The following is a 15,191-nucleotide window of genomic DNA, read 5'->3' as shown; positions in this document are numbered from 1 at the left end:
TCCCCAATCACCCACTACTGCTTTCATCATTCACTGGCTCCCCAATCATCCACTACAGCTCTCATCATTCCCTGGTTCATTAATCATCCACTGCTGTTCTCATCATTCTCTGGCTCCTCACCCACTGCTGATCTCACCATTCTCTGGCTCCTGTCATCCACTACTGATCTTATCATTCTCTGGTTCCCCAGTCATCCACTACTGTTCTCATCATTCTCAGGCTCCCCAATCACCCACTACTGCTCTCATCATTCTCTGGTACCCCAGGCATCCACTACTGCTCTCTTCATTCTCTGGCTCCTGTCATCCACTACTGCTCTCATCATTATCTGGCTCCCCAGTCATCCACTACTGCTCTCATCATCCTCTGGTTCTCCAACAATCCACTACTGTTCTCATTTTTCTCTGGCTCCCCAATCACCTACTACTGCTCACATCATTCTCTGGCTCCCCAATCATCCACTACAGCTCTCATCATTCCCTGGTTCTTTAATCATCCACTGCTGCTCTCATCATTCTCTGGCTCTCCAATCATCCACTACAGCTCTCATCATTCCCTGGTTCCTCAATCATCCACTGCTGCTCTTATCATTATCTGGCTCCCCAGTCATCCACTACTGCTCTCATCATCCTCTGGTTCCCCAACCATCCACTACTGTTCTCATTATTCTCTGGCTCCCCAATCATCCACTAATGCTCTCATCATTCTCCATCTGCCCAATCATCCACTAATGCTTTCATCATTCTCCATCTGCCAATTCATCCACTACTGCTCTCATCATTCACTGGCTCCCCAATCATCCAATACTGCTCTCATCATTCTCTGGCTCCCCAATTATCCACTACTGCTCTCATTATTCTCTGGCTCCCCAGTCATCCACTACTGCTTTCATCATTCTCTGGCTCCCCAGTCATCCACTATTGCTCTCGTCATTCTCTGGCTCCCCAGTCATCCACTACTGCTCTCGTCATTCTCTGGCTCCCCAGTCATCCACTACTGCTCTAGTCATTCTCTGGCTCCCCAGTCATCCACTGCTGCTCTCATAATTCTCTGGCACCCCAATCACCCACTACTGGTCCAGTCATTCCCTGGCTCCCCAATCATCCACTGCTGCTGTTGTCATTCTCTGGCTCCCCAGTCATCCACTGCTGCTCCCATCATTCTCTGGCTCCCCAGACTGATCTGTGCAGTAGAGTATTGCACAGCTGCACCGGGTACTTGTTGGAAACAGCTATAATCACTGCCATACAGTAATTACCACACCGCCATACAGTAATTACCACACCACCAAACAGTAATCACTATACGACCATACAGTAATTACTACACCGCCATACAGTAATCACACGCCTGTACCGTAATAACCATACCGCCATACAGTCATCACAACACGCCCGTACAGTAATCACTACAACAGCAGCACCAAATTATGTGGAATAGTTCAATATAACGTTTTACTATGATCCACCAAATATTTTATTGATTTTTTTTTTTTTTTTTTTTACAATTAGGTCAAATAGTCTGTGACAGGAGACATGCTATGCTCACTGATGTTTATTGTTTGGATAAAATATTCTCAATTGCACAGTACCACCTGAGTAGCTCCACTTACTCAGGACATGAAAATGGTGTCTCACCTGTTGTGACTTCTCTGATGTGTAACAAGAGCTGATTTATGTGTAAAACATTTTCCACACTCAGAACATGGAAATGGTTTCTCACCTGTGTGATATCGTTGATGTGAAACAAGATGTGATATCTGTGTAAAACATTTCTCACACTCAGAGCATGGAAATGGCTTCTCACCTGTGTGACGTCTCTGATGTGTAACAAGAGATGATTTCTGTGTAAAACATTTCCCACACTCAGGACATGGAAATGGTTTCTCACCTGTGTGACTTCTCTGATGTGTGACAAGAGATGATTTCTGTGTAAAACATTTCCCACACTCAGAGCATGGAAATGGCTTCTCACCTGTATGACTTCTCTTATGTATAACAAGAGCTGATCTGTCAGTAAAACATTTCCCACACTCAGAGCATGGAAATGGCTTCTCACCTGTGTGACTTCTCTTATGTGTAACAAGGGTTGATCTGTCAGTAAAACATTTCCCACACTCAGAGCATGGAAATGGCCTCTCACCTGTGTGACATCTCTGATGTATAGCAAGACCTGATTTCCGTGTGTAACATTTCCCACACTCGGAACATGCAAATAGCCTCTTACCTGTGTGATTTCTCTCATGTATAGCAAGACTTGATTTGTGTTTAAAAGATTTCCCACATTCAGAACATGGAAATGGCCTCTTATCTGTCTGATGGGAAATAAGCTGTGTGTCCTGTGTAAAACATTTTTCATCTACAGAGTTATCAGGGCACCATTCCCCAGGATCAGAGGGAACAGGTGACATATCTACACAGTGATGTGCGGCATGTGTAACTGGGGTAAGAGGGATTTCTTCTGGAGAATCTTGGGTGACATATTTTTCTTCTATTTCACCATCTGGCAATAGAATCAGATGATTCTCTGAGACATTCCGGCTGCTACATCCATCTACTGGGAATAAAATACATATATGGAAATATAAATCTTTGACCACAAGTTTAATTGCTTAATAAAGACTATGGTGAAATGTCCCCAAATTGCCATCACAGAGGCTGAAGTTGGGGTAACATATAACTCAATATTTGTCATTAATATACTAGCAACAATTATATATATATATATATATATATATATATATATATATATATATATATATATATATATATATATATATATATATATATATGTGACACAAATAAGGCGGCACTCAAAGACTGATGAAAAGGTGATCTTTGTATTGAAAAAAGTTGACGTTTCGGGGACGTGCTCCCCTTCCTCAGAACAACTTGAACAAGGTGACAAGTGAAACTTAAATACACACAACTTACCCCGAGGGCCTCCCACCACCGGCGTCCTCCCTCGGCACATTGCCCGCAGCTCCGATCTGGCACTTCCGGCAGCGGGGCGGTAGTGACGCAACGGGACCCTGAGCGGTAGCCATGGTAACACTTAACCTGGCCAACGCTCTGCTCCCGCGATCTCTCCGGCTACCAAGCAGCCGGGCGGATGTGACGTCCCGGGACCCGGCTCCGTTGTCGAGGAGACGCTGTAAACAAACACAGAAATAAATGAACAAAATACTTCCTATATTGAAGTGCACATAAATAGCATTGTAAGACATGCACAACATTAGAAACACTATTTGCATGAATGAACATATTAAATGTGGTTAAAAAAACTTAACAGTGTGTGAAGAATAAAAAAGATTTTTTCTAATGTTGTGCATGTTTCTAATGTTGTGCATGTCTTACAATGCTATTTATGTGCACTTCAATATAGGAAGTATTTTGTTCATTTATTTCTGTGTTTGTTTACAGCGTCTCCTCGACAATGGAGCCGGGTCCCGGGACGTCACATCCGCCTGGCTGCTTGGTAGCCGGAGAGATCGAGGGAGCAGAGCGTTGGCCAGGTTAAGTGTTACCATGGCTATCGTTCAGGGTCCCGTTGCGTCACTACCGCCCCGCTACCGGAAGCGCCAGATCGGAGCTACTGGGCAACGTGCCGAGGGAGGACGCCGGTGGTGGGAGGCCCTCGGGGTAAGTTGTGTGTATTTAAGTTTCACTTGTCACATTGTTCAAATTGTTCTGAGGAAGGGGAGCACGTCCCCGAAACATCAACGTTTTTCAATACAAAGATCACCTTTTCATCAGTCTTTGAGTGCCACCTTATTTGTGTCACATTTGTATTCTGGGGCAGCCCCCCGGGTGGAAGGCACCGGAGCAAGGTATTTGTGGCTAGTACAGGAGTGCCGGAGTTTACAACAAGGAGATTATATATATATATATATATATATATATATATATATATATATATATATAAATAAATAACAATCCAGGATGTGGAATGCGGACTCCAACCTATACACTAGATTTTCTAGTTTTTGCAGGTTTCATGTTACTGTAGCCACATGGCGATTCTTTTATTGGTAAATTCTCAACTCCGTGTTAATATAGATGCGGATTTATTAGTTGCAGTAGCGATCGCAAAAATTCCGGTTGGATCGCCATTTGCGATCCAACCGGAATTAGCCCCAATATACACTCACGTGCCAGAAAACCTGAGACATCCGCTTCCATTCCCAGTACCTGCCACCACAACCCCGCCTTACATTCCAGCAGCTGAAGTACTAGATCTAGGCATATGTCTCTGCAAACCATTGACGTATAATTTGCGGTGAAGATGGCAGCGGATCATAACCTAAGCGACTTTAAGAGGCTTGATAGTAGGTGCCTACATGCTGTCACTCAGATGGGAGCGGGGTCTTGCATCAGCTCAATGAGCCACCACACAGGTCTGTAGCCACCAGATTATGGCTGGAGAAGCGTTCCTCTGAATCTGGCAACATAAATTGAGGGATATGAACCCAATAAAACACATGTGGGATGCAGGGTTCCTCAACTGGCAAATATTCGGGAATTGTGGCCATTACTCAGAAGACATGGTGTACAATACCTACACAGTATGACAGAGAGTTTGTGGGATCTATGCCTCTATAATCCGATTGAATACAGGACCTATGCAATATTGGAGATATATACTGTATATCAGGGGTGGCCAGACTTTTGGAGTCGGCGATCTACTTTGAAAGCTAAAAAGCTTTTGTGATCTACCTAGGAGGAATAATAGCGTGCGGCGTAGGGACGTAGCCGTGCTGCACAGAGTGAAATGACTGCCTCACACGAAATAACACATTGGCCCCCACAGGTAAAAACCTCAAACACATATGCCCCACAGTGCCAGATACACATATGCCCCCACAGTGCCATGTGCCCACAGTGCCAGATATGCCCCCACAGTGCCAGATATGCCCCCACAGTGCCAGATACAGATATGCCCCCGCAGTGCCATGTGCCCCCAGTGCCAGATATGCCCCCACAGTGCCAGATTACAGATATGCCCCCCCCAGTGCCATGTGCCCCCAGTGCCAGATATGCCCCCAGTGCCAGATATGCCCCCACAGTGCCATGTGCCCCCAGTGCCAGATATGCCCCCACAGTGCCATGTGCCCCCAGTGCCAGATATGCCCCCACAGTGCCAGATTACAGATATGCCCCCCCCCCCAGTGCCATGTGTCCACAGTGCCAGATATGCCCCCACAGTGCCAGATATGACCCCACAGTGCCAGATACAGATATGCCCCCACAGTGCCATGTGTCCACAGTGCCAGATATGACCCCACAGTGCCAGATATGACCCCACAGTGCCAGATAGATATGCCCCCACAGTGCCATGTGCCCACAGTGCCAGATATGCCCCCACAATGCCACATATGACCCCACAGTGCCACATACAGATATGCCCCCACAGTGCCATGTGCCCACAGTGCCAGATATGCCCCCACACTGCCATGTGCCCGCAGAGCAAGATATGCCCCCACAGTGCCAGATATGCCCCCACAGTGTCACATATGCCCCCGCAGTGCCACATATGACCCCACAGTGCCAGATATAGATATGCCCCACATTGCCAGAAATGCCCCTACTGAGCCATGTGCCCAGAATGAGAGATATGACCCCCTAGTAGAGCTCACCGGAGTGGAGAGCGCAGCGCCCGCTTCTCCTGTCTGCCGCCCGGCTTCTCAGTGTGATCTCCGGCGGTGACGGCAGCGTGTATAACTCAAATTAGGCGCCGGTCCGCGAGCTCTCATTGGCTAACGAACCGGCGCCTGATTTGAGCTATACAGTCCGCCGTCACTGCCGCAGACCAGACTGAGGAGGCAGGAGAGGCGCGGCTTTGGGTGGCTGGACGGCGGATCGCGATCGACTGGTCGCATGTCCGCGATCGACCAGACGATCGCAATCGACTGTTTGGCCCCCCCCTGCTGTATATATTATATATACACAAACACCCAGATGTTTACTTGCTCATATTTTGCTGCTTACTTTGTGACATGAAATGATGGGTTGCTATTGTGGAGCGGAAGTGTGCTCTGTTTTATGAATCCCTAATCTATGAATGAAGCTGAAAGACATTGGGTATGTGTGACCAGCGGTCTCCGTACCGGCGGTCACATATCTGCATCCTGCTGAAAGCAGGTGTATACATAAACTAACGCCTCCAGGCTTGCAGGGAAGAGGTGCAATATCTATGGGATGTAGTGAAGAAGAAGTTGTAACTACAGCAGTGCAGATAGAAGAAGTGCCTGTTTTTTGTGCACTCACACCCACTCTTAGTGACAGACGCTGGTGTTGTGCACGAGGCATTAAAGTTCTTCCATTTTCTGGGACAATTTTCACGGACCCATTGCAGCAGCCTTTTCCTCCACCAGGTGGCCTCTTCCTCTTTATTCAGGATTCATGCTCATTGGGTGAAAGTGGGCTGGACTTTAGTCCTTAGCTGATTGGCTGCTGAAGGTTATACAGCTTCTGGGGTGTCACCCCTGTGCCAGTTATAGTATCTGCATTGCTAGAAGCTGTGATCCTTTGTCCTGCTTCTATTACTAACTGTTATGTATGTATTGGAATTTTGTTCTCTCCTGTCCTGAATGTGGCCTGTCTACTACTATGTCTTGAATGCCGCCAGCCTTGACCACAGTTTCCATTATCATTTAAGCCTGAAGGCATATGCATTATAGCCTGTATGCCACCAGCTTGACCACGGATTGTATGTCTTATAGTGGTCTACAGCTAATCTTGTCATTGTATAGTATACTTGTGTCATCTACCCAATATCCCTGCATTGTAGTGCAGAAGGCATACTATATCCCGCTATTACCGACAGGCTTATATCCATCAGCCTCTGTAATAACATCTACCACCTAATTATATCTGGTCTATGTAGTGTCCACCTAGGCACCACCCTGAGAAGCATTTACTACTTGGAATGTAGACCCATCTGTACCATAGATTGTACCCAGCTTCCTCCACCTTCCTACTGATGGAGACACTGTCTACTAATGAGAACAGGTCTGAAAAAAAACAAAAAAAAAAAATCTCCCAGCCTTCTGTGAGACAGTGTGGCAAAAATATGGTCTGAAGTCTGCCCAGTTCGGGTCATCAGTCTCTCTCGCTCTGACAAGTATCCGTCTAGACAAATACAGTAGAAACTTTTCAGCTGTCAAGAAGAAAACATCCCAAAATCAGTACAATGTCCAGAGTCGGTTGCACTTCCTTGTACTTCTTCTGTGATTCTTTGGGATTTCATAGTCCTTTGGACACAACACCCTGTACTGATGCTGCCTTCAAAAAGAAAAACATGGCATCTCCAGTGGGAGCTCAAAAGAAAGTCCTGGCATCTCCAGTGAGAGCTAAAGGTTCCCAGAGGAGGAAAGTCCTGGCATCTCCAGTGAGAGCTAAAAAGAAAGTCCTGGCATCTCCAGTGAGAGCTAAAGGTTCCCAGAGGAGGAGGATCTGCAATCTTTTTCCTATTTCTGCTCAATTGCTATAAAAGAGTTATTCATGGTTACAGTTCTGGTGCTCACTCTGGTCCATATTTCCACTCACTCTGTTCCATGTTTTAGTTCTTAAACTCTTCGTATTAACCGTATCCATTTCAGATCTTTAAAGTCACATCATATACAGACGCGGAGAGTAGTAAGAAGAAAAAAATTGTTCTTGCTGTCACCGAGGGCAGCAATATTTGATTGATTGTATCGGTCAAGGACTGTAAGCATGAGCCTGGATAAATGCATCTGATGTACATGCTGCCACACTTATACATAATATCCAGAAAAAATAGAATTTTAATACGTAACGGTAAATCCTTTTCTCTTAGTCCGTAGAGGATGCTGGGGACACTTCAAAAACCATGGGGTATAGACTGGATCCACAGGAGACATGGGCACTTTAAGACTTTCAAAGGGGTGTGAACTGGCTCCTCCTTCTATGCCCCTCCTCCAGACTCCAGTTATAGGAACTGTGCCCAGGGAGACGGACATTTAGAGGAAAAGGATTTATTGTTAAACTAAGGTGAGATACATACCAGCTCACACCTCAAGCACGCCGTACAACATGGCATTTAACACAACGCAAGTCAACGGCATGAACATCATCAGCAACATGCTGACTATAAACGTAACACAACACGTGTGTGTAACCACAACTAATAACTGCAGATACAGTACGCACTGGGACGGGCACCCAGAATCCTCTACGGACTAAGAGAAAAGGACTTACCGACGGTATTAAAATCCTATTTTCTCATACGTCCTAGAGCACAGGTTCTCAAACTCGGTCCTCAGGACCCCACACAGTGCATGTTTTGCACGTCTCCTCACAGAATCACAAGTGAAATAATTAGCTCCACCTGTGGACCTTTTAAAATGTGTCAGTGAGTAATTAATACACCTGTGCACTTGCTGGGTTACCTGCAAAACATGCACTGTGTGGGGTCCTGAGGACTGAGTTTGAGAACCACTGTCCTAGAGGATGCTGGGGACACTTCAAGAACCATGGGGATTATACCAAAGCTCTAGAATGGGCGGGAGAGTGCGGATGACTCTGCAGCACCGATTGACCAAACATGAGGTCCTCATTAGCCAGGGTATCAAACTTGTAGAACTTCGCAAAGGTGTTTGAACCCGACAAAGTAGCCGCTCGGCAAAGTTGTAAAGCCGAGACCCCTCGGGCAGCCATCCAAGATGAGCCCACCTTTCTGGTAGAATGGGCCTTCACCGATTTCGGTAATGGCAATCCAGCCGTAGAATGAGCCTGCAGAATCGTATGACAGATCCAGCGCGCAATAGTCTGCTAGGAAGCAGGAGCACCAATCTTGTGAGCATACAGGACAAACAGAGCCTCTGTTTTCCTAAACTGAGCCGTTCTGGCCACATACATTTTCAAAGCTCTTACTACATCGAGAAGCTTCGATTCGAGCAAGGCGTCAGTAGCCACTGGCACCACAATAGGATGGTTCAAGTGGAACGATGAAACCACTTTCGGCAGAAACTGCTGACGAATCCTCAATTCTGCTCTATCTTCATGGAAGATCAAATAAGGGCTCTTGTGAGACAGGGCCGCCAATTCAGACACCCACCTTGCGGATGCTAAGGCCACAGCATGATCACTTTCCAAGTAAGGAATTTCAACTCTACCTCCTGTAAAGGTTCAAACCAATGAGATTGAAGGAACTGCAACACCACGTTAAGATCCCATGGTGCCACAGGGAGCACAATGGGAGGTTGGATGTGCAATACGCATTTCACAAAGGTCTGAACTTCTGGAAAGGAGGCCAGTTGTTTTTGGAAGAAAATCGATAAAGCTGAAATTTGAACTTTAATTGAGCTCAACTTTAGGCCCGCATCCACACCGGCTTGTAGAAAATTGAGAAAACGTCCCAACTGAAATTCTTCCGTAGGAGCTTTCTGGGATTCACACCAAGACACGTATTTTCTCCAAATACGGTGATAATGTTTAGACGTTACTCCCTTCCTGGCCTGAATAAGAGTGGGGATAATGTCTTTGGGAATACCCTTTCGGGCTAGGATCCGGCGTTCAACCTCCAAGCCGTCAAACGAAGTTGCGGTAAGTCTTGGAAAACGCACGGCCCCTGCCATAATAGATCCTCCCTCAGAGGAAGAGGCCAGAGATCTCCTATGAGTAATTCCTGAACATCTGGATACCAAGCCCTCCTTGGCCAATCTGGAACAATGAGGATCGTTTGAACCTTTGTTCTTCTTATGATCTTTATCACTTTTGGAATGAGTGAAAGCGGAGGAAACACGTACACCGACCGAAACACCCACGGTGTCACTAGGGCATCCACTGCCATTGCTTGAGGGTCTCTCGACCTGGAACAATATCTCTGAAGTTTCTTGTTGAGGCGAGACGCCATCATGTCTATTTGAGGAATTCCCCAAAGACTTGTTACTTCTGCAAAGACCTCTTGATGAAGACCCCACTCTCCTGGATGGAGATTGTGTCTGCTGAGGAAGTCTGCTTCCCAGTTGTCCACTCCTGGAATGAAGATCGCTGACAGAGCGCTTGTATGTCTTTCCGCCCAACGGAGCACCCTTGTGGCCTCTGCCATTGCTGCTCTGCTCCTTGTTCCGCCCTGGCGGTTTATGTATGCCACTGCTGTTATGTTGTCAGACTGAATCAAGACGGGTCAATTGCGAAGATGTACCGCTTGCAGGAGGCCGTTGTGAATGGCCCTTAACTCCAGAACGTTTATGTGTAGACATTTCCTGGCTTGACCATTTTCCCTGGAAGCTTTCCCCCTGCATGGCTGCTCCCCAGCCTCGGAGACTCGCATCCGTGGTCACTACGATCCAGTCCTGGATCCCAAACCTGCGTCCCTCTAGGAGGTGAGAGCTGTGCAGCCACAGGAGTGAGATTCTGGTCTTGGGAGGACAGGGTTATCGTTCGGTGCATGTGCAGATGGGATCCGGACCACTTGTCCAATAGGTTCCACTGAAACACTCTGGCATGGAATCTGCCAAACTGAATGGCCTCGTAGGCCGCCACCATCTTCCCCAGCAACGAGTGCATTGATGGATCGATACTCTTGCTGGTTTCAGAATTTGTTTGACCAGGTTCTGAATTTCCAGAGCCTTTTCCACTGGAAGGAATACTCTCTGTAATTCTGTGTCTAGAATCATTCCCAAAAACGACAGCCGTCTCGTCGGAACCAACTGCGACTTTGGCAAGTTTAGGAGCCAACCATGTTGCTACAGAATTGTCAGAGATAGCGTAATGTTCTGTAGAAATTGGTCCCTGGATCTCGCCTTTATCAGGAGATCGTCCAAGTACAGGATAATTGTGACTCCTTGTTTGCGCAGGAGAACCATCATTTCGGCCATTACTTTGATGAAAACCCTCGGAGCCGTGGACAGACCAAACGGTAACGTCTGAAATTGGCAATGACAATCCTGAACAGCAAACCTCAGGTAAGCCTGATGTGGAGGATAAATGAGAACATGTAAGTTGGCATCCTTTATGTCTACCGACACCATAAAATCCCCCTCCTCCAGACTGAATATCACAGCCTGGAGATTCCATCTTGAATTTTAAATTTTCTCAGGTAGAAATTGAGGGATTTGAGGTTCAGGATTGGTTTGACTGAGCCGTCTGGCTTCGGGACCACGAACAGGCTCGAATAAAAGCCTTCTCCCTGTTGTGACGGGGGAACCCTGACAATGACTTTGTTGTGACACAATTTTTGTATTGCAGTGCATACCACTTCCCTGTCTGGAAGAGAAGCTGGTAAGGCAGATTTGAAAAATTGGTGAGGGGGGACGTCTTGAAACTCCAGTTTGTACCCTTGGGACACTATTTCTAAAACCCATGGGTCCAGGCCCGAACAAGCCCAGAACTGACTGAAGAGCCTGAGACGTGCCCCCACCGCTGCGGACTACCGCAGAGGAGCCCCAGCGTCATGCGGTGGACTTGGCAGAAGCCGGGGAGCACTTCTGCTCTTGGGAACCGTCCACGGTCGGTGATCCCTTACCCTTTCCTCTAGCAGCAAGGAAGGAAGACCCTCGGCCGTTTCTATATTTATTGGGCCGAAAGGACTGCATCTGATAGTGTGCTTTCTTTTGTGGTGCAGGCACATAAGGTAAAAATTATGACTTACCCACGGTAGCCGTAGATACCAACTCAGCGAGGCCGTTACCAAACAATACACCACCTTTATACGGTAGAGACTCCATAGCTTTCTTAGAGTCAGCATCAGCATTACATTGATGAATTCACAATGCTCTCCTAGCTGAGACTGCCATGGCATTGGCCAGTGATCCCAAGAGGCCAATATCTCTCGCAGCTTCCTTTAGGTAGACTGCAGCGTCCCTGATATGACCCAGTGTCAGAAGAATGCTATCCCTGTCCAGGGTATCCATTTCAGATGACAAGTTATCTGCCCTTCAATAGCACTACTCACCCATGCCGACGCAATGGCTGGTATAAGTAGCGTACCCATGGTGATATAAATAAGATTTTAAACCTACCGGTAAATCTTTTTCTCGTAGTCCGTAGAGGATGCTTGGGACTCTGTAAGGACCATGGGGATAGACGGGCTCCGCAGGAGACATGGGCACTTTAAGAAAGACTTTAGGATTTGGGTGTGCACTGGCTCCTCCCTCTATGCCCCTCCTCCAGACTTCAGTTAGAGAAACTGTGCCCAGAGGAGACGGACAGTACGAGGAAAGGATTTCTGTTAATCCAAGAGCAAGATTCATACCAGCCACACCAATCACACCGTACAACTTGTGATAAATTAACCAGTTAACAGTATGAAATTCAACATAGCTTCAGTCGGAAACTGAAAGCAACCATAACATAACTCTTATGTAAGCAAAACTATATACAAGTCTTGCAGAAGTAGCCCGCACTTGGGACGGGCGCCCAGCATCCTCTACGGACTACGAGAAAAAGATTTACCGGTAGGTTTAAAATCTTATTTTCTCTTACGTCCTAGAGGATGCTGGGGACTCCGTAAGGACCATGGGGATTATACCAAAGCTCCCAAACGGGCGGGAGAGTGCGGATGACTCTGCAGCACCGATTGAGCAAACAGGAGGTCCTCCTCAGCCAGGGTATCAAATTTGTAGAATTTCGCAAACGTGTTCGTCCCTGACCAAGTAGCCGCTCGGCACAGCTGTAGTGCAGCCGCCCAAGAACAGCCCACTTTCCTAGTAGAATGGGCCTTGACTGATTCAGGTAACGGCAATCTAGCCATCGTATGCGCCTGCTGAATCGTGGTACAGATCCATCGAGCAATAGTCTGCTTTGAAGCAGGAGCGCCAACCTTGTTGGCTGCATACAGGATAAACAGCGCTTCAGTTTTCCTGACTTTGGCCGTCCTGGCCACGTAAATCTTCAAAGCCCTGACTACATCCAGATACTCGGAATCCTCCAAGTCTCGTGTAGCCACCGGCACCACAATAGGTTGGTTCATATGAAAGGATGACACCACCTTAGGCAAGAATTGAGGACGGGTCCGCAATTCCGCCCTATCCATATGGAAAACTAGATAGGGGCTTTTGTGAGACAAAGCCGCCAATTCTGACACTCGCCTAGCCGAAGCTAAGGCCAACATGACCACCTTCCAAGTGAGATATTTTAACTCTACTGTCTGAAGTGGTTCAAACCAGTGCGACTTAAGGAAATGCAAAACCACGTTAAGGTCCCAAGGCGCCACCGGAGGTACAAAAGGAGGCTGAATATGAAGCACTCTCTTCACAAAAGTTTGTATTTCTGGAAGTGAAGCCAATTCTTTTTGAAAGAAAATGGATAATGCCGAAATCTGGACCTTAATGGAGCCCAATTTTAGGCCCAAATTCACTCCAGTTTGTAGAAAGTGAAGGAAACGGCCCAGATGGAATTCTTTCGTAGGAGCATTCCTGGCCTCCCACCAAGCAACATATTTACGCCATATACGGTGATAATGTTTAGCTGTCACATCCTTCCTAGCCTTTATCAGAGTAGGAATGACCTAATCCGGAATGCCCTTTTCCGCTAGGATCCGGCGTTCAACCGCCATGCCGTCAAACGCAGCCGCGGTAAGTCTTGGAACAGACAGGGCCCCTGTTGCAACAGGTCCTGTCTTAGAGGAAGAGGCCACGGATCTTCTGTGAGCATCTCCTGCAATTCCGGGTACCAGGCCCTTCATGGCCAATGTGGAACAATGAGAATTGTCCGAACTCCTCCTTTTCTTATTATTCTCAACACCTTTTGGATGAGAGGATGAGGAGGAAAAACATATACTGAATGGAACACCCACGGTGTCACTAGTGCGTCCACCGCTACTGCCTGAGGGTCTCTTGACCTGGCGCAATACCTTTGCAGTTTTTTGTTTAGGCGGGACGCCATCATGTCTATCTGGGGCAGGCCCCATTGGCTTGCAATCTGTGAGAAGACTTCCTGATGAAGTCCCTACTCTCCCGGATGCGGGTCATGTCTGCTGAGGAAGTCTGCTTCCCAGTTGTCCACTCCCGGAATGAACACTGCTGATATGGCGCTTACATGGTTTTCCGCCCAGCATAGAATCTTTGTGGCTTCCGCCATTACCACTCTGCTCTTTGTGCCGCCCTGGCGGTTTACATGAGCTACTGCGGTGATGTTGTCTGACTGGATCAGAACTGGTAAGTCGCGAAGCAAAGTCTCCGCTTGACGAAGGGGCGTTGAATAGGGCCCTTAGCTCCAGGACGTTGATGTGGAGACAAGTCTCCTGACTTGACCAAAGCCCTGGAAGTTCCTTCCTTGTGTGACTGCACCCCAACCTCGGAGGCTCGCGTCCGTGGTTACCAGGACCCAGTCCTGAATGCCGAATCTACGGCCCTCTAGAAGGTGAGCACTCTGCAGCCACCACAGGAGAGACACCCTGGCCCTGGGGGACAGGGTGATCAACCGATGCATTTGTCCAGTAGGTCCCATTGGAAGGTCCGTGCATGGAACCTGCCGAATGGAATGGCCTCGTACGATGCCACCATGTTTCCCAGGACTCGGGTGCAGTGATGCACTGACACCCGTTTTGATTTCAATAGGTTCCTGACCAAAGTCACGAGTTCTTGAGCCTTTTCTATCGGCAGATACACCCTTTTCTGGTCCGTATCCAGAATCATGCCCAAGAAGGGTAGACGAGTCGTAGGAACCAGCTGCGACTTCGGTAGATTTAGAATCCAGCCGTGTTGCTGTAACACCTTCAGTGAAAGTGACACGCTGTTCAGTAATTGTTCTCTTGATCTCGCTTTTATGAGGAGATCGTCCAAGAACGGGATAATTGTGACACCTTGCTTGCGCAGGAGCACCATAATTTCCACCATTACCTTGGCCGTGGAAAGCCCGAACGGCAACGTCTGAAATTGGTAATGACAATCCTGTACCGCAAATCTCAGGTACGCCTGATGAGGGGGATAAATGGGAACATGAAGGTATGCATCCTTTATGTCCAGAGATACCATAAAATCTCCCCCTTCCAGGCTGGCGATGACCGCCCTGAGCGATTCCATCTTGAATTTGAACCCTTTCAAGTATAGGTTCAGGGATTTTAAATTTAAAATGGGTCTGACCGAACCGTCCGGTTTCGGGACCACAAACAGGGTTGAGTAATATCCCCTGCCCTGTTGAAGCGGGGGGACCTTGACCACCACCTGTTGAAGATACAATTTTTCGATTGCATTTAACACTATCTCCCGTTCTTGAGGAGACGT

General features: G+C 47.5%; 1 protein-coding gene across 1 annotated transcript in view; it reads right to left on the bottom strand.

Annotated features, from left to right (window-relative positions):
- Positions 1 to 15,191, bottom strand: part of LOC135054516 (gastrula zinc finger protein XlCGF26.1-like) — a 93,546-nt gene that overhangs the window by 46,567 nt on the left and 31,788 nt on the right. Inside the window, exon 6 of the mRNA XM_063957644.1 lies at positions 1,649 to 2,557. Coding sequence (XP_063813714.1) covers positions 1,649 to 2,557 — 909 coding nt within the window. The remainder of the gene's footprint in view (positions 1 to 1,648; positions 2,558 to 15,191) is intronic.

This window comes from Pseudophryne corroboree, chromosome 3 (assembly GCF_028390025.1).
Source record: "Pseudophryne corroboree isolate aPseCor3 chromosome 3, aPseCor3.hap2, whole genome shotgun sequence".
NCBI lineage: Eukaryota > Metazoa > Chordata > Amphibia > Anura > Myobatrachidae > Pseudophryne > Pseudophryne corroboree.
Note: the sequence above shows the minus strand (reverse complement) of the source record. Positions and strands in the feature narration are given on the sequence as shown.